Consider the following 13,228-nt stretch of genomic DNA (forward strand, 5'->3'; position numbering starts at 1 on the left):
CAAGTACATAAAAGGAAAGAGTAACCCTTTAAAGACTGACTGATGTGAAGGTGGCTCACATCGTCTTGCCTAGAGGTCTTTCCTCCCCATAAACATCTACCTTCTCCTTCAGGAAGAGGTGCTGAATGCTGGTTATTCATGCCTCCAGACATACTGATGTTTATAGTAGTACACTGATTACTTTCTTTGTAGCAGAGATGTTTTCACGGCTTTAGTTCTGAAATAATCTGAGCCATGTTTGGTGTGTTTCTTTACCTATATGGGAACAGCAGTATGATTCTAAATGAAACCCAAAACCTAAATGGAGCATTAGAAACCCCTTGGTTTGCCTGCTTACGTAACAACTATTCTTGGATTTTTTTTTTCCATTATGGTAATAATGGAAAGCTGAGCTTAGTGATTTATATTACACTTACCTGGCATCTCACATCTATGAACTGTAGCTTTTCAGATAATGACCTAAGTTATAGTTCATAGCCTTCAGGCTTTTTTTTTTTTTTTTTTTTTTGCTTTTCTGAAAACTTTAAGATGATTGATAAAATGAACTTTTTGCAGATAAGGTATATAAAAACATAATAGTTATTTTAAGGATCAAGTGGACCGTGGGACCAGTGTCATTATGATTAAAACTGTGCTCCCCCAACAGAGTTTGTAGAAACTGGCAGTAAGTAAAAGCTTTTTGTAAGCTTATACTTAAATCCCTGTATCTGAAATCAGTGTTCTTTTATCAATGGCCTACATAAAATCAACTGTTTTATGACTCTAAGTGTATCTCTGCTTACAACCGTAGAGGAAGTTTAAGTAAAAGACTTCATTGAGAAATGGGAGGAATTATGTCATTTAGTTATTATGACCAGCTGTAAATTTCTACCATTAAAATAGCAGAATTGTATGTAATAAAACTAGAATTTCAGAAGCAGCAGCATTCTTTTTTTTTTTTTTTTTTTGCGGTATGCGGGCCTCTCACTGTTGTGGCCTCCCCCGCCGCGGAGCACAGGCTCCGGACGCGCAGGCTCCGGACGCGCAGGCTCAGCGGCCATGGCCCACGGGCCCAGCCGCTCCGCGGCACATGGGATCCTCCCAGACCGGGGCACGAACCCGCATCCCCTGCATCGGCAGGCGGACTCCCAACCACCTGCGCCACCAGGGAGGCCCAAGCAGCAGCATTCTTAAGGCTTGGTGCTGGAAAGATGCTTAGAAAAATGTAAAACTATAGGACATCTTTGGGTGATTGGATCAGTAATACGTTCTGGGATCCTAACCACTTACTGCTGTTTCATACCTGCATCATTTTGGCAGGCCTTTCATGAATTCACACAGCACCTGACCTTTTCTTCTGCTTCAGAATCTTTCACCTTCTTGTGAAAGAAACGGGTCTGTTAAAGGTTATATATCAAATCTGTCATGTGAAAAGGTAGAGATCTTGGTTCAATTGGAACAAAACCTGTACTTTTCAGAATGACATGAAGTTGGTTAGTAGATAATTCTTAGAAGGAAGTTAATAATTACCTAATGTTCTCAAAATGAAATTATTTAGGAAATGTTCCAGGTGATAAATAAGTGAATTTATAGATCATCAGTGCGTGTCATAGAAAATGATCATGTGTTTAAAAAATATGATTTATATTTTATAGCTGCACTGCCCCAAACCCTAGCCACTTGCCACATGTGGCAGTTTAAGTTAATTAAAAATTAGTAAAATTAAAAGTCTAGTTCCTTAGTTTTATTAGCCACATATCAAGTGCTAAATAGTCACATGTAGCTAATGGCTGCTGTTTTGAAAAGTGCAGATATAGACTGCACTGTTGTAGAGAATGCAAAATATGGGAATTGTAATATTTTCAATTTAACTTTTCTATTGAAGTTTTTGTCTGTTTCTTATTGACTGGCAAAATATTAAGAGCTACAAGTATCCATAAGGTTATTAGCCTGTCAGTTCTATTTGTAACAAAAAAATACAAGTAAATTGGATGTTCACTAGACATACTGTGGTGATCATTTTGCAGTATTTACAAATATCAAGTCATTATGTTGTACACCTGAAACTAAATATAGTGTTATATGTCAGTTGTATCACCAAAAAAAAAAAATTAAGTAAATTGTTAGTAAATTGTGGGTTCTAAATTTTAGTTTTAAATGTTCTAGCTCTATGTAATCCAGTACAGTAGCCAGTAGCCATATGTGGCTCTTGAGCACTTGAAATATGGCTAGGGTGAATTGAGATATGCTGTAAGGGTAAAATGATATGTTTTGAATACTAGGTATCACCCAAAAAGTGTACAATGGATGAAGATGGTCAAAAGGTACAAATTTTCAGTTATAAAATAAATAAGTCATGGGGAGGTAATATACAGAATGGTGACTACAGTTAATAATAGTGTACTGCATATTTGAAAGTTGCTAAGCAAGGAGATCTTAAAAGTTCTCATAAGAAAAAATATTTGTAACTATGTATGGTGGTGGGTGTTAACTAGACTTATTGTGGTGATCATTTGCAGTGTATACAAATATTAAATCATTATGTTGTACACCTGAAAGTAATACTGTCGTATGTCAATTATGTATAATTTTAATTGAGTTATAAATTTAAAAAATAGGTAAAATGTCAAGTAAAAAGTAAAAGTCTGAAATTTTAAATGCTGATAGTATGTTGAAATAACATTGAGATATGTAGTGCTACATAACATAAATTGTTAAAATTAATTTTGACCTTTTCTTTTTACTTTTATGAATGTACTAATAGAGAATTTGAAATTATGTGGCTCATTTTATATTTTTATTGGATAGTACTGTGTAAGAGCCAATGCTCTAATAAGGAAATCTACTTCTACATGCCTAAATCAAGAATGACTATATTTGCAAAGTGGGATGAAAAACATATTTATTGCATATATTTACTTTTGTCCTCTTGGATTTTTAAAAATAGTACCAATTGCATCAAAACTTTTTGTGATTTCATTTGTCTGTGATGTGGAGGATATGCATAAAACACAGGTGCAGAGCTTTTACCTAACTGATAAATGAGTGATATAGATAATATGAATACTGTGGGCATTCCAAGGAAAAAGATATTGCTGGAATCATTGGAAAGGTATCTCAGAGACTTTTAGGGCCTTTATTGACCCAAAATTAAAAGATGAATATGATTCAAGTGGCAGAAAACAGTAAACTGGAGCGCTTGAATAAAAGCCCAGATAGGTTGTAGACTGGGTATGCTTAGTGGATAGTGAACAGGCCAGAATGACTTGAATCAAGCATTTCATTGCAGAAGTAAGAGGGAAGGATTGGAGAGTTAGGTTGAAACTGAATATTGGGACTATTTGGCTAGGGTAAGAAATCTAGATGAGTTTATATAAGTATTTAGGAACTATCAAAGATACTTATGAACTGGGAAGTGACATGAAAGCAGTATTTTTTTTTTTTTTAAAGATTGGTTGGTTACAGGAGAGTATCCATACCTGTTTTTCTGAAGTGAGAAGGTGCAATGATATCATAGAGAAATTGGGGGAGATAGGGCAAGTTTGAGATGGAGGAAGGTAGAATCATTAAGAGTACTGTGTTTGGGGGAAAGGAAAAAGGAGAAATTGAAACTGACCTTGGTTCCCCATATGTCATGACAGAAGTGAAAATAAAGGTATTTTAGCTTTGTATAATGTTTTCTTTTTTTATTATTATTAATTTATATATTTTTGTCTGCATTGGGTCTTTGTTGCTGCACGCGGGCTTTCTCTAGTTGTGGCGAGTAGGGGCTACTCTTGGTTGTGGTGTGCAGGGTTCTCATTGCAGTGGCTTTTCTTGTTGTGGAGCAGGGACTCTAGGCACGCGGGCTTCAGTAGTTGTAGCATGCGGACTCAGTAGTTGTGGCTTGTGGGCTCTAGAGCATAGGCTCAGTAGTTGTGGCGCATGGGCTTAGTTGCTCTGCGGCATGTGGGATCTTCCCGGACCAGGGCTCGAACCCATGTCCCCTGCATTGGCAGGTGGATTCTTAACCACTGCACCACCAGGGAAGCCCTGTATGTTTCCTGTTTTTAAAACTGTAAGATAGGCAGTTCAACCCTTATTACAGACAAGGAATTTGAGAGTTATTGTTTAAAGAACTTGACCAGAATCATGGTCTCCTTGTCTTAAGTAGTAGAGCTGAGAATTGAGCCCAGGTCTTTTTCTTCCTGATGTATTGTCATTGGCATCTATTCAGTTGCCTAAGTCAGTGCCTCAGTTTTTCTTGGTGCTTTCACTTTGCTCAGTCAGTCAGTCCCTAAGTTTTATTATTTGTTTCCTAAACATATCTCAAATCTCCCCACTTCTCTTGGTACCACCTCTGCCTTCAGGTTACTCCCATCTTTCTGGATTGATATTTTTCTGAATTTATATCGTCTCTACCCTGCACACCACCTCCTAAAACAAATAAGCAAATAAAAACTATCTGTTTTCCTACAGTTCCGTTTTTGAGATCTTTCTAACTTATAGAGCACTCTCTTGCTTAAACTTTTTAATAAAATGTAAACTTTGTATCCTGTTCTTATAAGATTCTTCATGATCATACCCCTTTTCTGAGTGCTTCCAGTTCCATGCTCACTTTGTTTTTCTGCCTTTTGTATCTGCTGTTACTCTCATAAGCAGTGTCCTTTCCCCCTTTTCTCCACTCCACCCTCAATCCCGTGTATTCTGGTCTTGGCTTAGTTTAATTGTCTGTTTACTCATCTGTAATCATCCCTCCCCTGCTTCTTTCCTTTACCTCCAACTCACCCACCATTTACAAACCCCCCACCCCCCCCCACCCCTGCCCCAGAGAAGACTCCCTTAAGTAGGCTCATTAAAGGTAGAGACTATTTCTTGCTTACTAATAGTGGACCCACAGAAATTTGTTGAATAGTGAAATGTTTTTATGCTTCAGGGTCATTTCAAGTTAGAAGTGGCTTTAGTGGAGAGTAAAGAATCTGAAAGAATGAATGAAAAAAATTAGTCCATCACTTCCCAACCTGTACTTCAGAGCACTTGTATACTACAAGGTATTGTGTGTTTCACAGAAAAAGATTCCATGATCAGATATATTAGAGAATGCTGCAGATTATATCCAAGATAGGGATATAAGACTATTTATATAAGACTAATCAATTAAGGCTTCAGGAAGTTCTGTGGTAAAAATAAATATATATTTTCCTAATGTATTTGATTAGGGAAACTTTTTAGATAGTATAAATGTAATTTCTCTTAGGTTACTAGCAGTATTTGGTATTTGGGAAATGCTAAATGTGTGTGTCCTTTATTTCCCTCAGGTCTAATTAATACAGTTATACCGTATAATCAGATGATGCCCAGGGATATTTGGAGGAACTCTGGTTGTCTACAGTTGGAAGAGAAAACTTGAGGGAAGATACAGCTGTCTTCAAATATTTGAAGTTTCCAATAAAAAAGGAATTGAAAGTATTTTCTTTGAAACTAGAGAATAAGAGCAAGAAACTGGAGGAAGGTGTAGGGAGGCAGATTTTTTACTTTGTGTAAGGGTAACTTTCTAATAATTAGAATTTTGGAAGGTTAAGTAAATTTTCTGTCCCTGTAGGTTGTCAAGCAGAGATTTATAGGGATGCTATAGAGGAGTTTAGCACATTAGATAAGGGATAGATCAGAAGAGTAGTTTTCTTCAATAGCTTGAAAACCAATTAGACTCTATTTCTGAGATAACTGTCAATTTGGAATTTATATTCGTTGATTCCTTTCTGATTCTGTGAATCTGTGTCTTGGTCTGCAATCTCAGTCAAGAAACCAAATTTGTGGTATGAGAAACACAGTAGAAATTTTAGTTGTATAGTTAAGTGCTTTTACTTTATGGTATTTTTTATAGACTTTATTTTTTAGAGCAGTTTTAGATTCACAAAGAAAAATGAGCACAAAGTATAGAGAGTTCACATATACCCTCTTCCTCCGCACATGTACAACCTCTCTCACAGTCCACATCCCACACTACTATGGTACATTTGTTGAAATTGATGAACCTACACTGACACATTATTATCACCCAAAAGTCTACAGTTTACATTAGAGTTCACTCTTAATTGTTGGTGTTTTGAAAGAAAACATGAATATTCTTGTTCATGTTTAAAAAAGTAGCTTTCAGTTATTTCTTGCCCTAGTTTAGTCTTTTCTGATTCAGAGTTCTAAAAGATAACTAAATGAACATCTATTTTGAAAAAGTATTCAGCACTGGAGAAAGTTCTTTTTTTATGATCCTAAATGTTTGCAAATGTTTTATTTTGCTGGCTAACAGTATTTTTTCTTCCTTTTAAGTACCTAAAGAATTGGTGGAGCTCCATTTGAAGTTGATGAGGAAGATTGGCAAATCTGTTACAGCAGATAGATGGGAAAAATATTTGATCAAGGTAAATATTTGTAAATCACCTTCTCTATATTCTATCTAGCATAAATCAATGTTATGTTTCTTAATATGCTCTGATTTTTAAAATGGTCTCCTAAAAGTTGCAAAATATGACTCAGAAATCTATATGATTACTACTGGTATGTGATTCTTTTTTGCAGCTACTAAGCAATAGTCTAGAGTTCCAAAGTTAGATTTCAGAGGTGTTATCTTTTGTGTCAAACACTGTGCTCAGGACTTTTCATATTTTCTCTCAGTTTCTTTCATGATTTCTTAAAATCGTCCTGATCAACTCAATTAAGATATAGATAAGACCCAACAAAGTTGTCGTTTTTCTTTGAGATCACGTAGTATGTGTAGACAGAGCCAAAATTTGTCTTTTACTTAAAAAGTAAAATGTCCAAAGACCTTTAGGTCAGTATGGAAGGCTTCTAAGTTAACAATAGGCCAAATCTATCCTTAATGAGAACAACCTGGGTAATCAGACAATGATTGCTTTAGGATAAACCCTATTAAGGGCACGACCATTCAGGAAAAATTGTCTGGATGGAATTGCATCCAAACTTTTGAGATCCACATAATTTTGTGAGGGGTGGGGGGGTGAGATTTTGAACTCTAACATACTAGAATATTAGGTTACATTTTTAGGCGATTGAAAAACTGTGTAATTTTCTTGTCGTCTTTTTAAAAATGTATGTTTATGTATACATGTATTTTCATATCTGCTTTTGCAGGGGTGTGTATATGATTGTAGAGTGCTATGAAAAGAGGAACCATCAGAGAACAAGAGTTGCTTGTTATTATCATAAAAAATCACATGTGCTGTTCCAGTTATCTTTGCTGCATAACACACCACTCTAAATTAAGTGACATAAAACAATAATCATTTTAATCAGCTCAGTGACTTTCTGGGTTGGGAATTTGGAAAGGTCACTTTCACTGTACTCTGTTGGTTGAAGCAACCATAGTTCTCCCCAGATTCAGGGAGAGGAGGCATAGACCTGAACGCTCAGCAAGTGGTAGGAGTGTCTTAACTTTTGAAAAGCCCAATATGAGATGAGATATATTTCAATATTTTTGCACAAGTTTGAAGCCCTGGAAAGTTGGCTCAGCATTTCAAAAATTTGATGCTGTGTGATTTTCTAAAAGCCTTGATTAACTAATATTTAATTAAATCTCTGAACTATATTAAACTGTGGATAATAAATGAACAAAGTTTTAACTGTTTAAAGTCCTTTTAAACATACCAGTGGGGCGGGGGGTGGATACCAGTGAAGTTGCTGCTTTGCCTTTAACAAAATATTTATTAATAATCTAGGTCTGGACCTTAAAAAGAGGTGCTGGAATTTCAGGACAGTAGGGTTTTTTTTGTTTTATTTATTTATTTTTGTTTGTTTTTTTGCGATACGCGGGCCTCTCACTATTGTGGCCTCTCCCGTTGCGGAGCACAGGCTCCGGATGCGCAGGCTCAGCGGCCATAGCTCACGGGCCCAGACGCTCCGCGGCATGTGGGGTCTTCCCGGACCGGGGCATGAACCCGTGTCCCCTGCATCGGCACGCGGACTCTCAACCACTGTGCCACCAGGGAAGCCCTAGGACAGTAGTTTTTAACATAACGTTTTAAAGGGTGTAGTTGTGTAGTTGTTTGTAAATCTGTTTATTAAAGTGGGTTTGTTTGTTTTGTATATGTTCTGAGAACTGAGGTAGAAATATCTTGTATACTAATCTCAACTCTACTGTTAACAGAATTTGGGTCCACGAATAATCTCCTTTTGCCCCCTTGTATCTCAGTTTCTTCATAAAATGTGAGAATTGGGACAAGATGATTTTATAAACCCCTTTAGTTTTATGGTCATAACTACAGGTTCTAGCTCAATTTTTTTGAATTGAGATACATTCACATAACATAAAATTTGCCCTTTGAAAGTGTACAATTCAGTGTTTTTAGTATATTCACAAGGTTGTGCAACCATCACCAGTATCCAAACCAGAACATCTTCATCTCCCCCAGAAGAAACCTCATACCCATTAGCAATTACTTCCCCTTTCCCCCAGTCCTTAGCAACCACTGATCTGTTTTCTGACTCTATGTATTTGCCTATTATGGAGGTTTCATATAAATGGAATCACAATTTGTAGCCTTTGTGTCTGGCTTCTTTCACTTAGCATAATGTTTTCAAGGTTCATCTGTGTTGTAGCATGTATCAGAACTTTGTTCGTTTTTATGCTTGAATAATATTCCATTGTGTGGATAATATTACATTTTATTTATCTGCTTATCAGCTTATGATATTTGCCTTGTTTCCACCTTTTGGCTATTATAAATAGTACGCTATGAATATTTGTGTACAGATTTTTGGCTAGACAGGTGATTCAATTTTTTGAGTATATATCTAGGGTAGAATTGCTGGGTTATATGGTAATTTTTTGTTTAACTTTTTGAGGAACTGCCAGACTGTTTCCAAAACAGCTCCAACGTTTTCCCCTAGGAGCCTATGAGGGTTCCAACTTTTCCACATCCCACCTTACCAACACTTAATATTGACTGATTGATTTTAGCCCTCCCAGTGGGGATGAAGTACTACCTCATTATGGTTTTGATTTACATTTTCCTTATGATTAAAGGATGTTGAACCTTCTTTTCATGGGCTTGTTGGACTTCGTGTGTATCTTCTTTGGAAAAATGTCTATTCACATCCTTGTCCATTTTTTAATTGGTTGTCTTCTTGTTTTTGAGTTTTTAAAGTTTTTTATATATTCTGCATACTGGACCCTTACCAGATAAATGGTTTGCAAATATTTTCTCTCATTATGTGTGTTGTCTTTTCAGTTTCTGTGTAATATCTTTTGATGCATGCAAGTTTTGGTTTTGATTAAGTCCAATATTTTTCTAACGTGCCTAGTGCTTTGGTGTCATATATAAGAAACCGTTGCCCAAACCAGGTCATGAAGATTTAATCCTATATTTTGTTTTAAGAGTTTGTAGTTTTAGTTCTTAAATTTAGATCTATAACCCATTTAATTTTTGAATATACTCTCAGATAGGAGTCCACTATATTCTTTGCACATAGATATCCGTTTGTTCTATTACCATTTGTAAAAAAAATTATTCTTTCCCTCACTGGATTGCCTTGACATCCTTGTAGAAAGTCAGTTGACTGTAAATGTGAGAGTTTATTTCTGAAGTTTTCATTCTGTTGACTTACATGTTGTTATTTATGCTGGTACCATATAGTCTTGATTACTGCAGCTTTGTGGTAAATTTTGAAATTGTTCAGCTTTTCCAAAATTGTTTTGGCTGTTCTGCATCACTTTCATTTCCTTACAAGTTTGAGGGTCAGCTTATCAGTATCTGCAAAAATGCCAGTTAGGATTTGCATAGGGATTGTATATAATCTATAGATAAATTTGGGGAGTATTGGCTTCTTAACAGTAGTAAGTTTTCTGATCCATGAAAATAGGATGTCTTTCAAAATATGTAGGTCTTTAATTCCTTTCAAAAATGTTTTGTAGTTTTCTGACTCTAGTCTTATATTTTGTTCAATTTATTCCTTAGTATTTTGCTGTTTTTGAGGGTATTGTAAATGGAATTTTCTTAATTTCATTTTCATATCATTCATTGCTATTGTGTAGGAATATGACTAATGATTGTATGTTGATCTTGTATGTTGCAACTTTGCCAAACTCATTATTAGCTCAAAGAGCCTCTTTTGTGAATTCTTAAGATTTTCTGTGTACAAGATTATGTCATCTGCAAACATAGATAGGTTTACTTCCCCCTTTTTAATCTGGATACCCTTTATTTCTTTTTCTTGCATAATTGCTCTGCTGGAACCTCTGGTACACTGTTGAATAGAAATGGTGAGAGCTGACATCCTTGTCATGTTCCTGATCCTAGGGGGAAAGTTTTCAGCCTTTCAGCTTTTTTTATGGTGTTATTTGAGGGTTTTTCATTGATGTCCTTTATCAGGTTGAGGAAATTCTCTTCTTTTCCTAGTTTGTTTAGTATTTTTATCATGAAAGCTGTTGGATTTTGTCAGATGTTTTTTCTGCATCTATTGAGTTAACCACGCGAATTTTGTCCTTTATTCTATTAATGTGGTGTGTTACATTGATTAATTTTCATATGTTGAAACCTTGCAATCCTGTAACCAATCCCACTTGGTCATGGTCCGTAATCATTTTTATCTGTTGCTAGATTTGGTTTGTTAATTTATTTTTGAGGATTTTTGTGCCTACGTTCATAAGGTATATCTGTTTTTTTTTTTTTTTTTTTTCTTGAAGTGTCTGTCTGGTTTTGGTATCTGGGTAATACTGGCCTTATATGTTGAATTAAGAAGTGTTTCCTCTGCTTTTATTTTTTTGCCAGTGTTTGTGAGGTATTTATTAGAATTTAGCAGGGAAGCCAGGTGCACTTGGGCTTTTCTTTGTTGAAAATTTTTTGTTTGTTTGTTTATTCAGTCTCTTTAATTGTCATTGATTTATTCAGATTTGTATTTCTTCTTGTGTCAAGTTCAGTAGTTTGTGCCTTTCTAGGAAATTGTCCCTTTTATTAGCTTATCTAATTTATTGGCATACAGTTGTTCATAGTATTCACTTATAATTCTTTTTACTTCTGCAAAGTCAGTAGTAATGTTCCTTCTTTCTTTCCTCATTTTACTGATTTAGTGTTCTGTTTTTTCCTGGTCAGTCTAGTTAGAGGTTTGTAAAATTTTATCTTTTTAAGGACCAACTTTTGGTTTAATTGAATTTCTGTTTTTCTTTTTCTTTTTTTTTTTTTTGGAGTATGCGGGCCTCTCACTGTTGTGGCCTCTCCCGTTGTGGAGCACAGGCTCCGGACGCACAGGCTCAGCAGCCATGGCTCACAGGCCCAGCCGCTCCACGGCATGTGGGATCTTCCCAGACCGGGGCACGAACCCATGTCCCCTGCATCGGCAGGCGGACTCTCAACCACTGCGCCACCAGGGAAGCCCTCTTTTTAAAAATTAATTAATTTATTTATTTTTGGCCACGTTGGGTCTTTGTTGCTGCGCGCAGGCTTTCTCTAGTTGCAGTGAGTGGGGGCTACTCTTCGTTGTGGTGTGTGGGCTGCTTATTGCGGTGGCTTCTCTTGTTGCAGAGCACGGGGCTCTAGGCGCATAGGCTTCAGTAGTTGTGGCTCGTGGGCTCTAGAGTGCGGGCTCTAGAGTGCTGGCTCAGTAGTTGTGGCGCACCGGCTTAGTTACTCCGGCATGTGGGATCTTTCCAGACCAGGGCTCTAACCTGTGTCCGTAGCATTGGCAGATGGATTCTTAACCACTGCGCCACCAGGGAAGTCCCTACTCTTCTTTTTTAACATGGAAGTTTAGGTTATTAATTTGAGGTATTCCTCTTTTTCAATATAGGCATTTTCAGCTATTGCATCTAATCCCTGCTTAGTTACATTTCATATATTAGTATGTTCTCTTTTGTTTTCATTCATTTCTAACTATTTTCTCTTTTCCCTTGTGATTTCTTTTTTGACCCGTTGGTTATTTAGTAGTGTGTTGTTTCCACATGTTTGTGAATTTCCCCAATTTTTTTCCTGTTTTTCATTTCTAATTTCATTCCATTGTGTAGGAGAACATACTTTGTTTGATTTTGATCCCTCTAGTTTTGTTGAGACTTTTTTTTGCCCTTACTTAACATATATTATGCCCTTCTTCAATATTAAAAAATAATTTTTCTACTTAGATATTTATAGAGATTTGCTAACTTCATATGTATATTTACATTCCTTTTTTTCCTGTTTTTTAAGACTTTCACTGCCCTGTAAATACACTCTTATGTATAAATGTGTACTTTTACCTTATCCTTTTTTGATATGCTAAAGTCTCTACTATTTTAGTAAAGAACTATAAACTCTCCATTAACTCTTTATTTCCCTTCAGCTGCTACCCATCTGCTCTTCTTCCCCTTTATATTAGTTATCTATTGCTTTCATGGCAACTTACCCCCAAACTGAGCAGCTTAAAACAATGAACATCAAACATTAATTATCTCATAATTTTTGTATGTTAGGTATCTGGCTCAGTGTCTGTCATTAGGCTGTATGTAGTCAAGCTGTCAGCTTGCCTTGCAGTTTTCTCTGAAGGCTCAACTGGAAGAGGATCAACTTCCAAGCTCAGTCACATAGCTGTTGACAGGATTGGGTTCCTTGTCATGGCTTCTTCATAAGGCAGCTTAAAATATTGCAACAGAGCCAATGAGTTTGAGAGAGTGCCCGAGATGGAACTCATGGTCTTTTTGTAGCCAGATCTTGGAAATGACGTACTATCACCTTTGCCATATTTTATTTGTTAGAATGAAATCACTAGATTTGGCTCATAACCAAAGTGGGTGGGGTGAAGGAACAAGAGAGGGAATGACATAAGGGGAATGAATACCAGGAGGTGAAGATCATTATGGGCCACGTAGAAGCTATCTATCTTACAAACCTCTTGAAATAATTTTCTTTGTTTGCTAGTCTGTTTCTTTACCTCCCATTCACTCCTTAGTCCATTGAAAATTTCCTCCTCTGCATAATTCCATTCCAATAAAATTTCTTTTTCAATTCAAGCGTTTGAACAGTGTCCCTTATTACTAAATTCAAGTGACACTATTTATTACATATCTTCCCAGTTTCTCTACATGTTCTTTCCTTCAAACATTCTTCTTTTGCCTTCTTTCCTACAGTACTTTCCTGCTTTTCTTTCTATCCCTAGTAGTCTCCTTTGCCAGATCTTTCTTTTTATCTAAGCTCCTGAAGATTTTTGTACTATAGAGTTTTGTTTTAGACCCTCCTCTAGTCTCATTTTATATACTCTCCCTGGATTATCTTATTTATTCCCTTGGCTT

The 13,228-nt window shown here is 36.2% G+C and overlaps 1 protein-coding gene across 4 annotated transcripts in view; it reads left to right on the forward strand.

Moving 5' to 3' along the window:
• The window catches only part of RSF1 (remodeling and spacing factor 1), a 181,835-nt gene that overhangs the window by 46,332 nt on the left and 122,275 nt on the right, over window positions 1–13,228 (forward strand). For all 4 annotated transcript variants that reach the window (XM_060102804.1, XM_060102803.1, XM_060102801.1 and 1 more), the window contains exon 2: window positions 6,286–6,377. In XM_060102804.1, the coding sequence (XP_059958787.1) occupies window positions 6,286–6,377 (92 nt within the window). The remainder of the gene's footprint in view (window positions 1–6,285; window positions 6,378–13,228) is intronic.

The sequence above is a fragment of the Mesoplodon densirostris genome, chromosome 7, assembly GCF_025265405.1.
Source record: "Mesoplodon densirostris isolate mMesDen1 chromosome 7, mMesDen1 primary haplotype, whole genome shotgun sequence".
Taxonomy (NCBI): domain Eukaryota; kingdom Metazoa; phylum Chordata; class Mammalia; order Artiodactyla; family Ziphiidae; genus Mesoplodon; species Mesoplodon densirostris.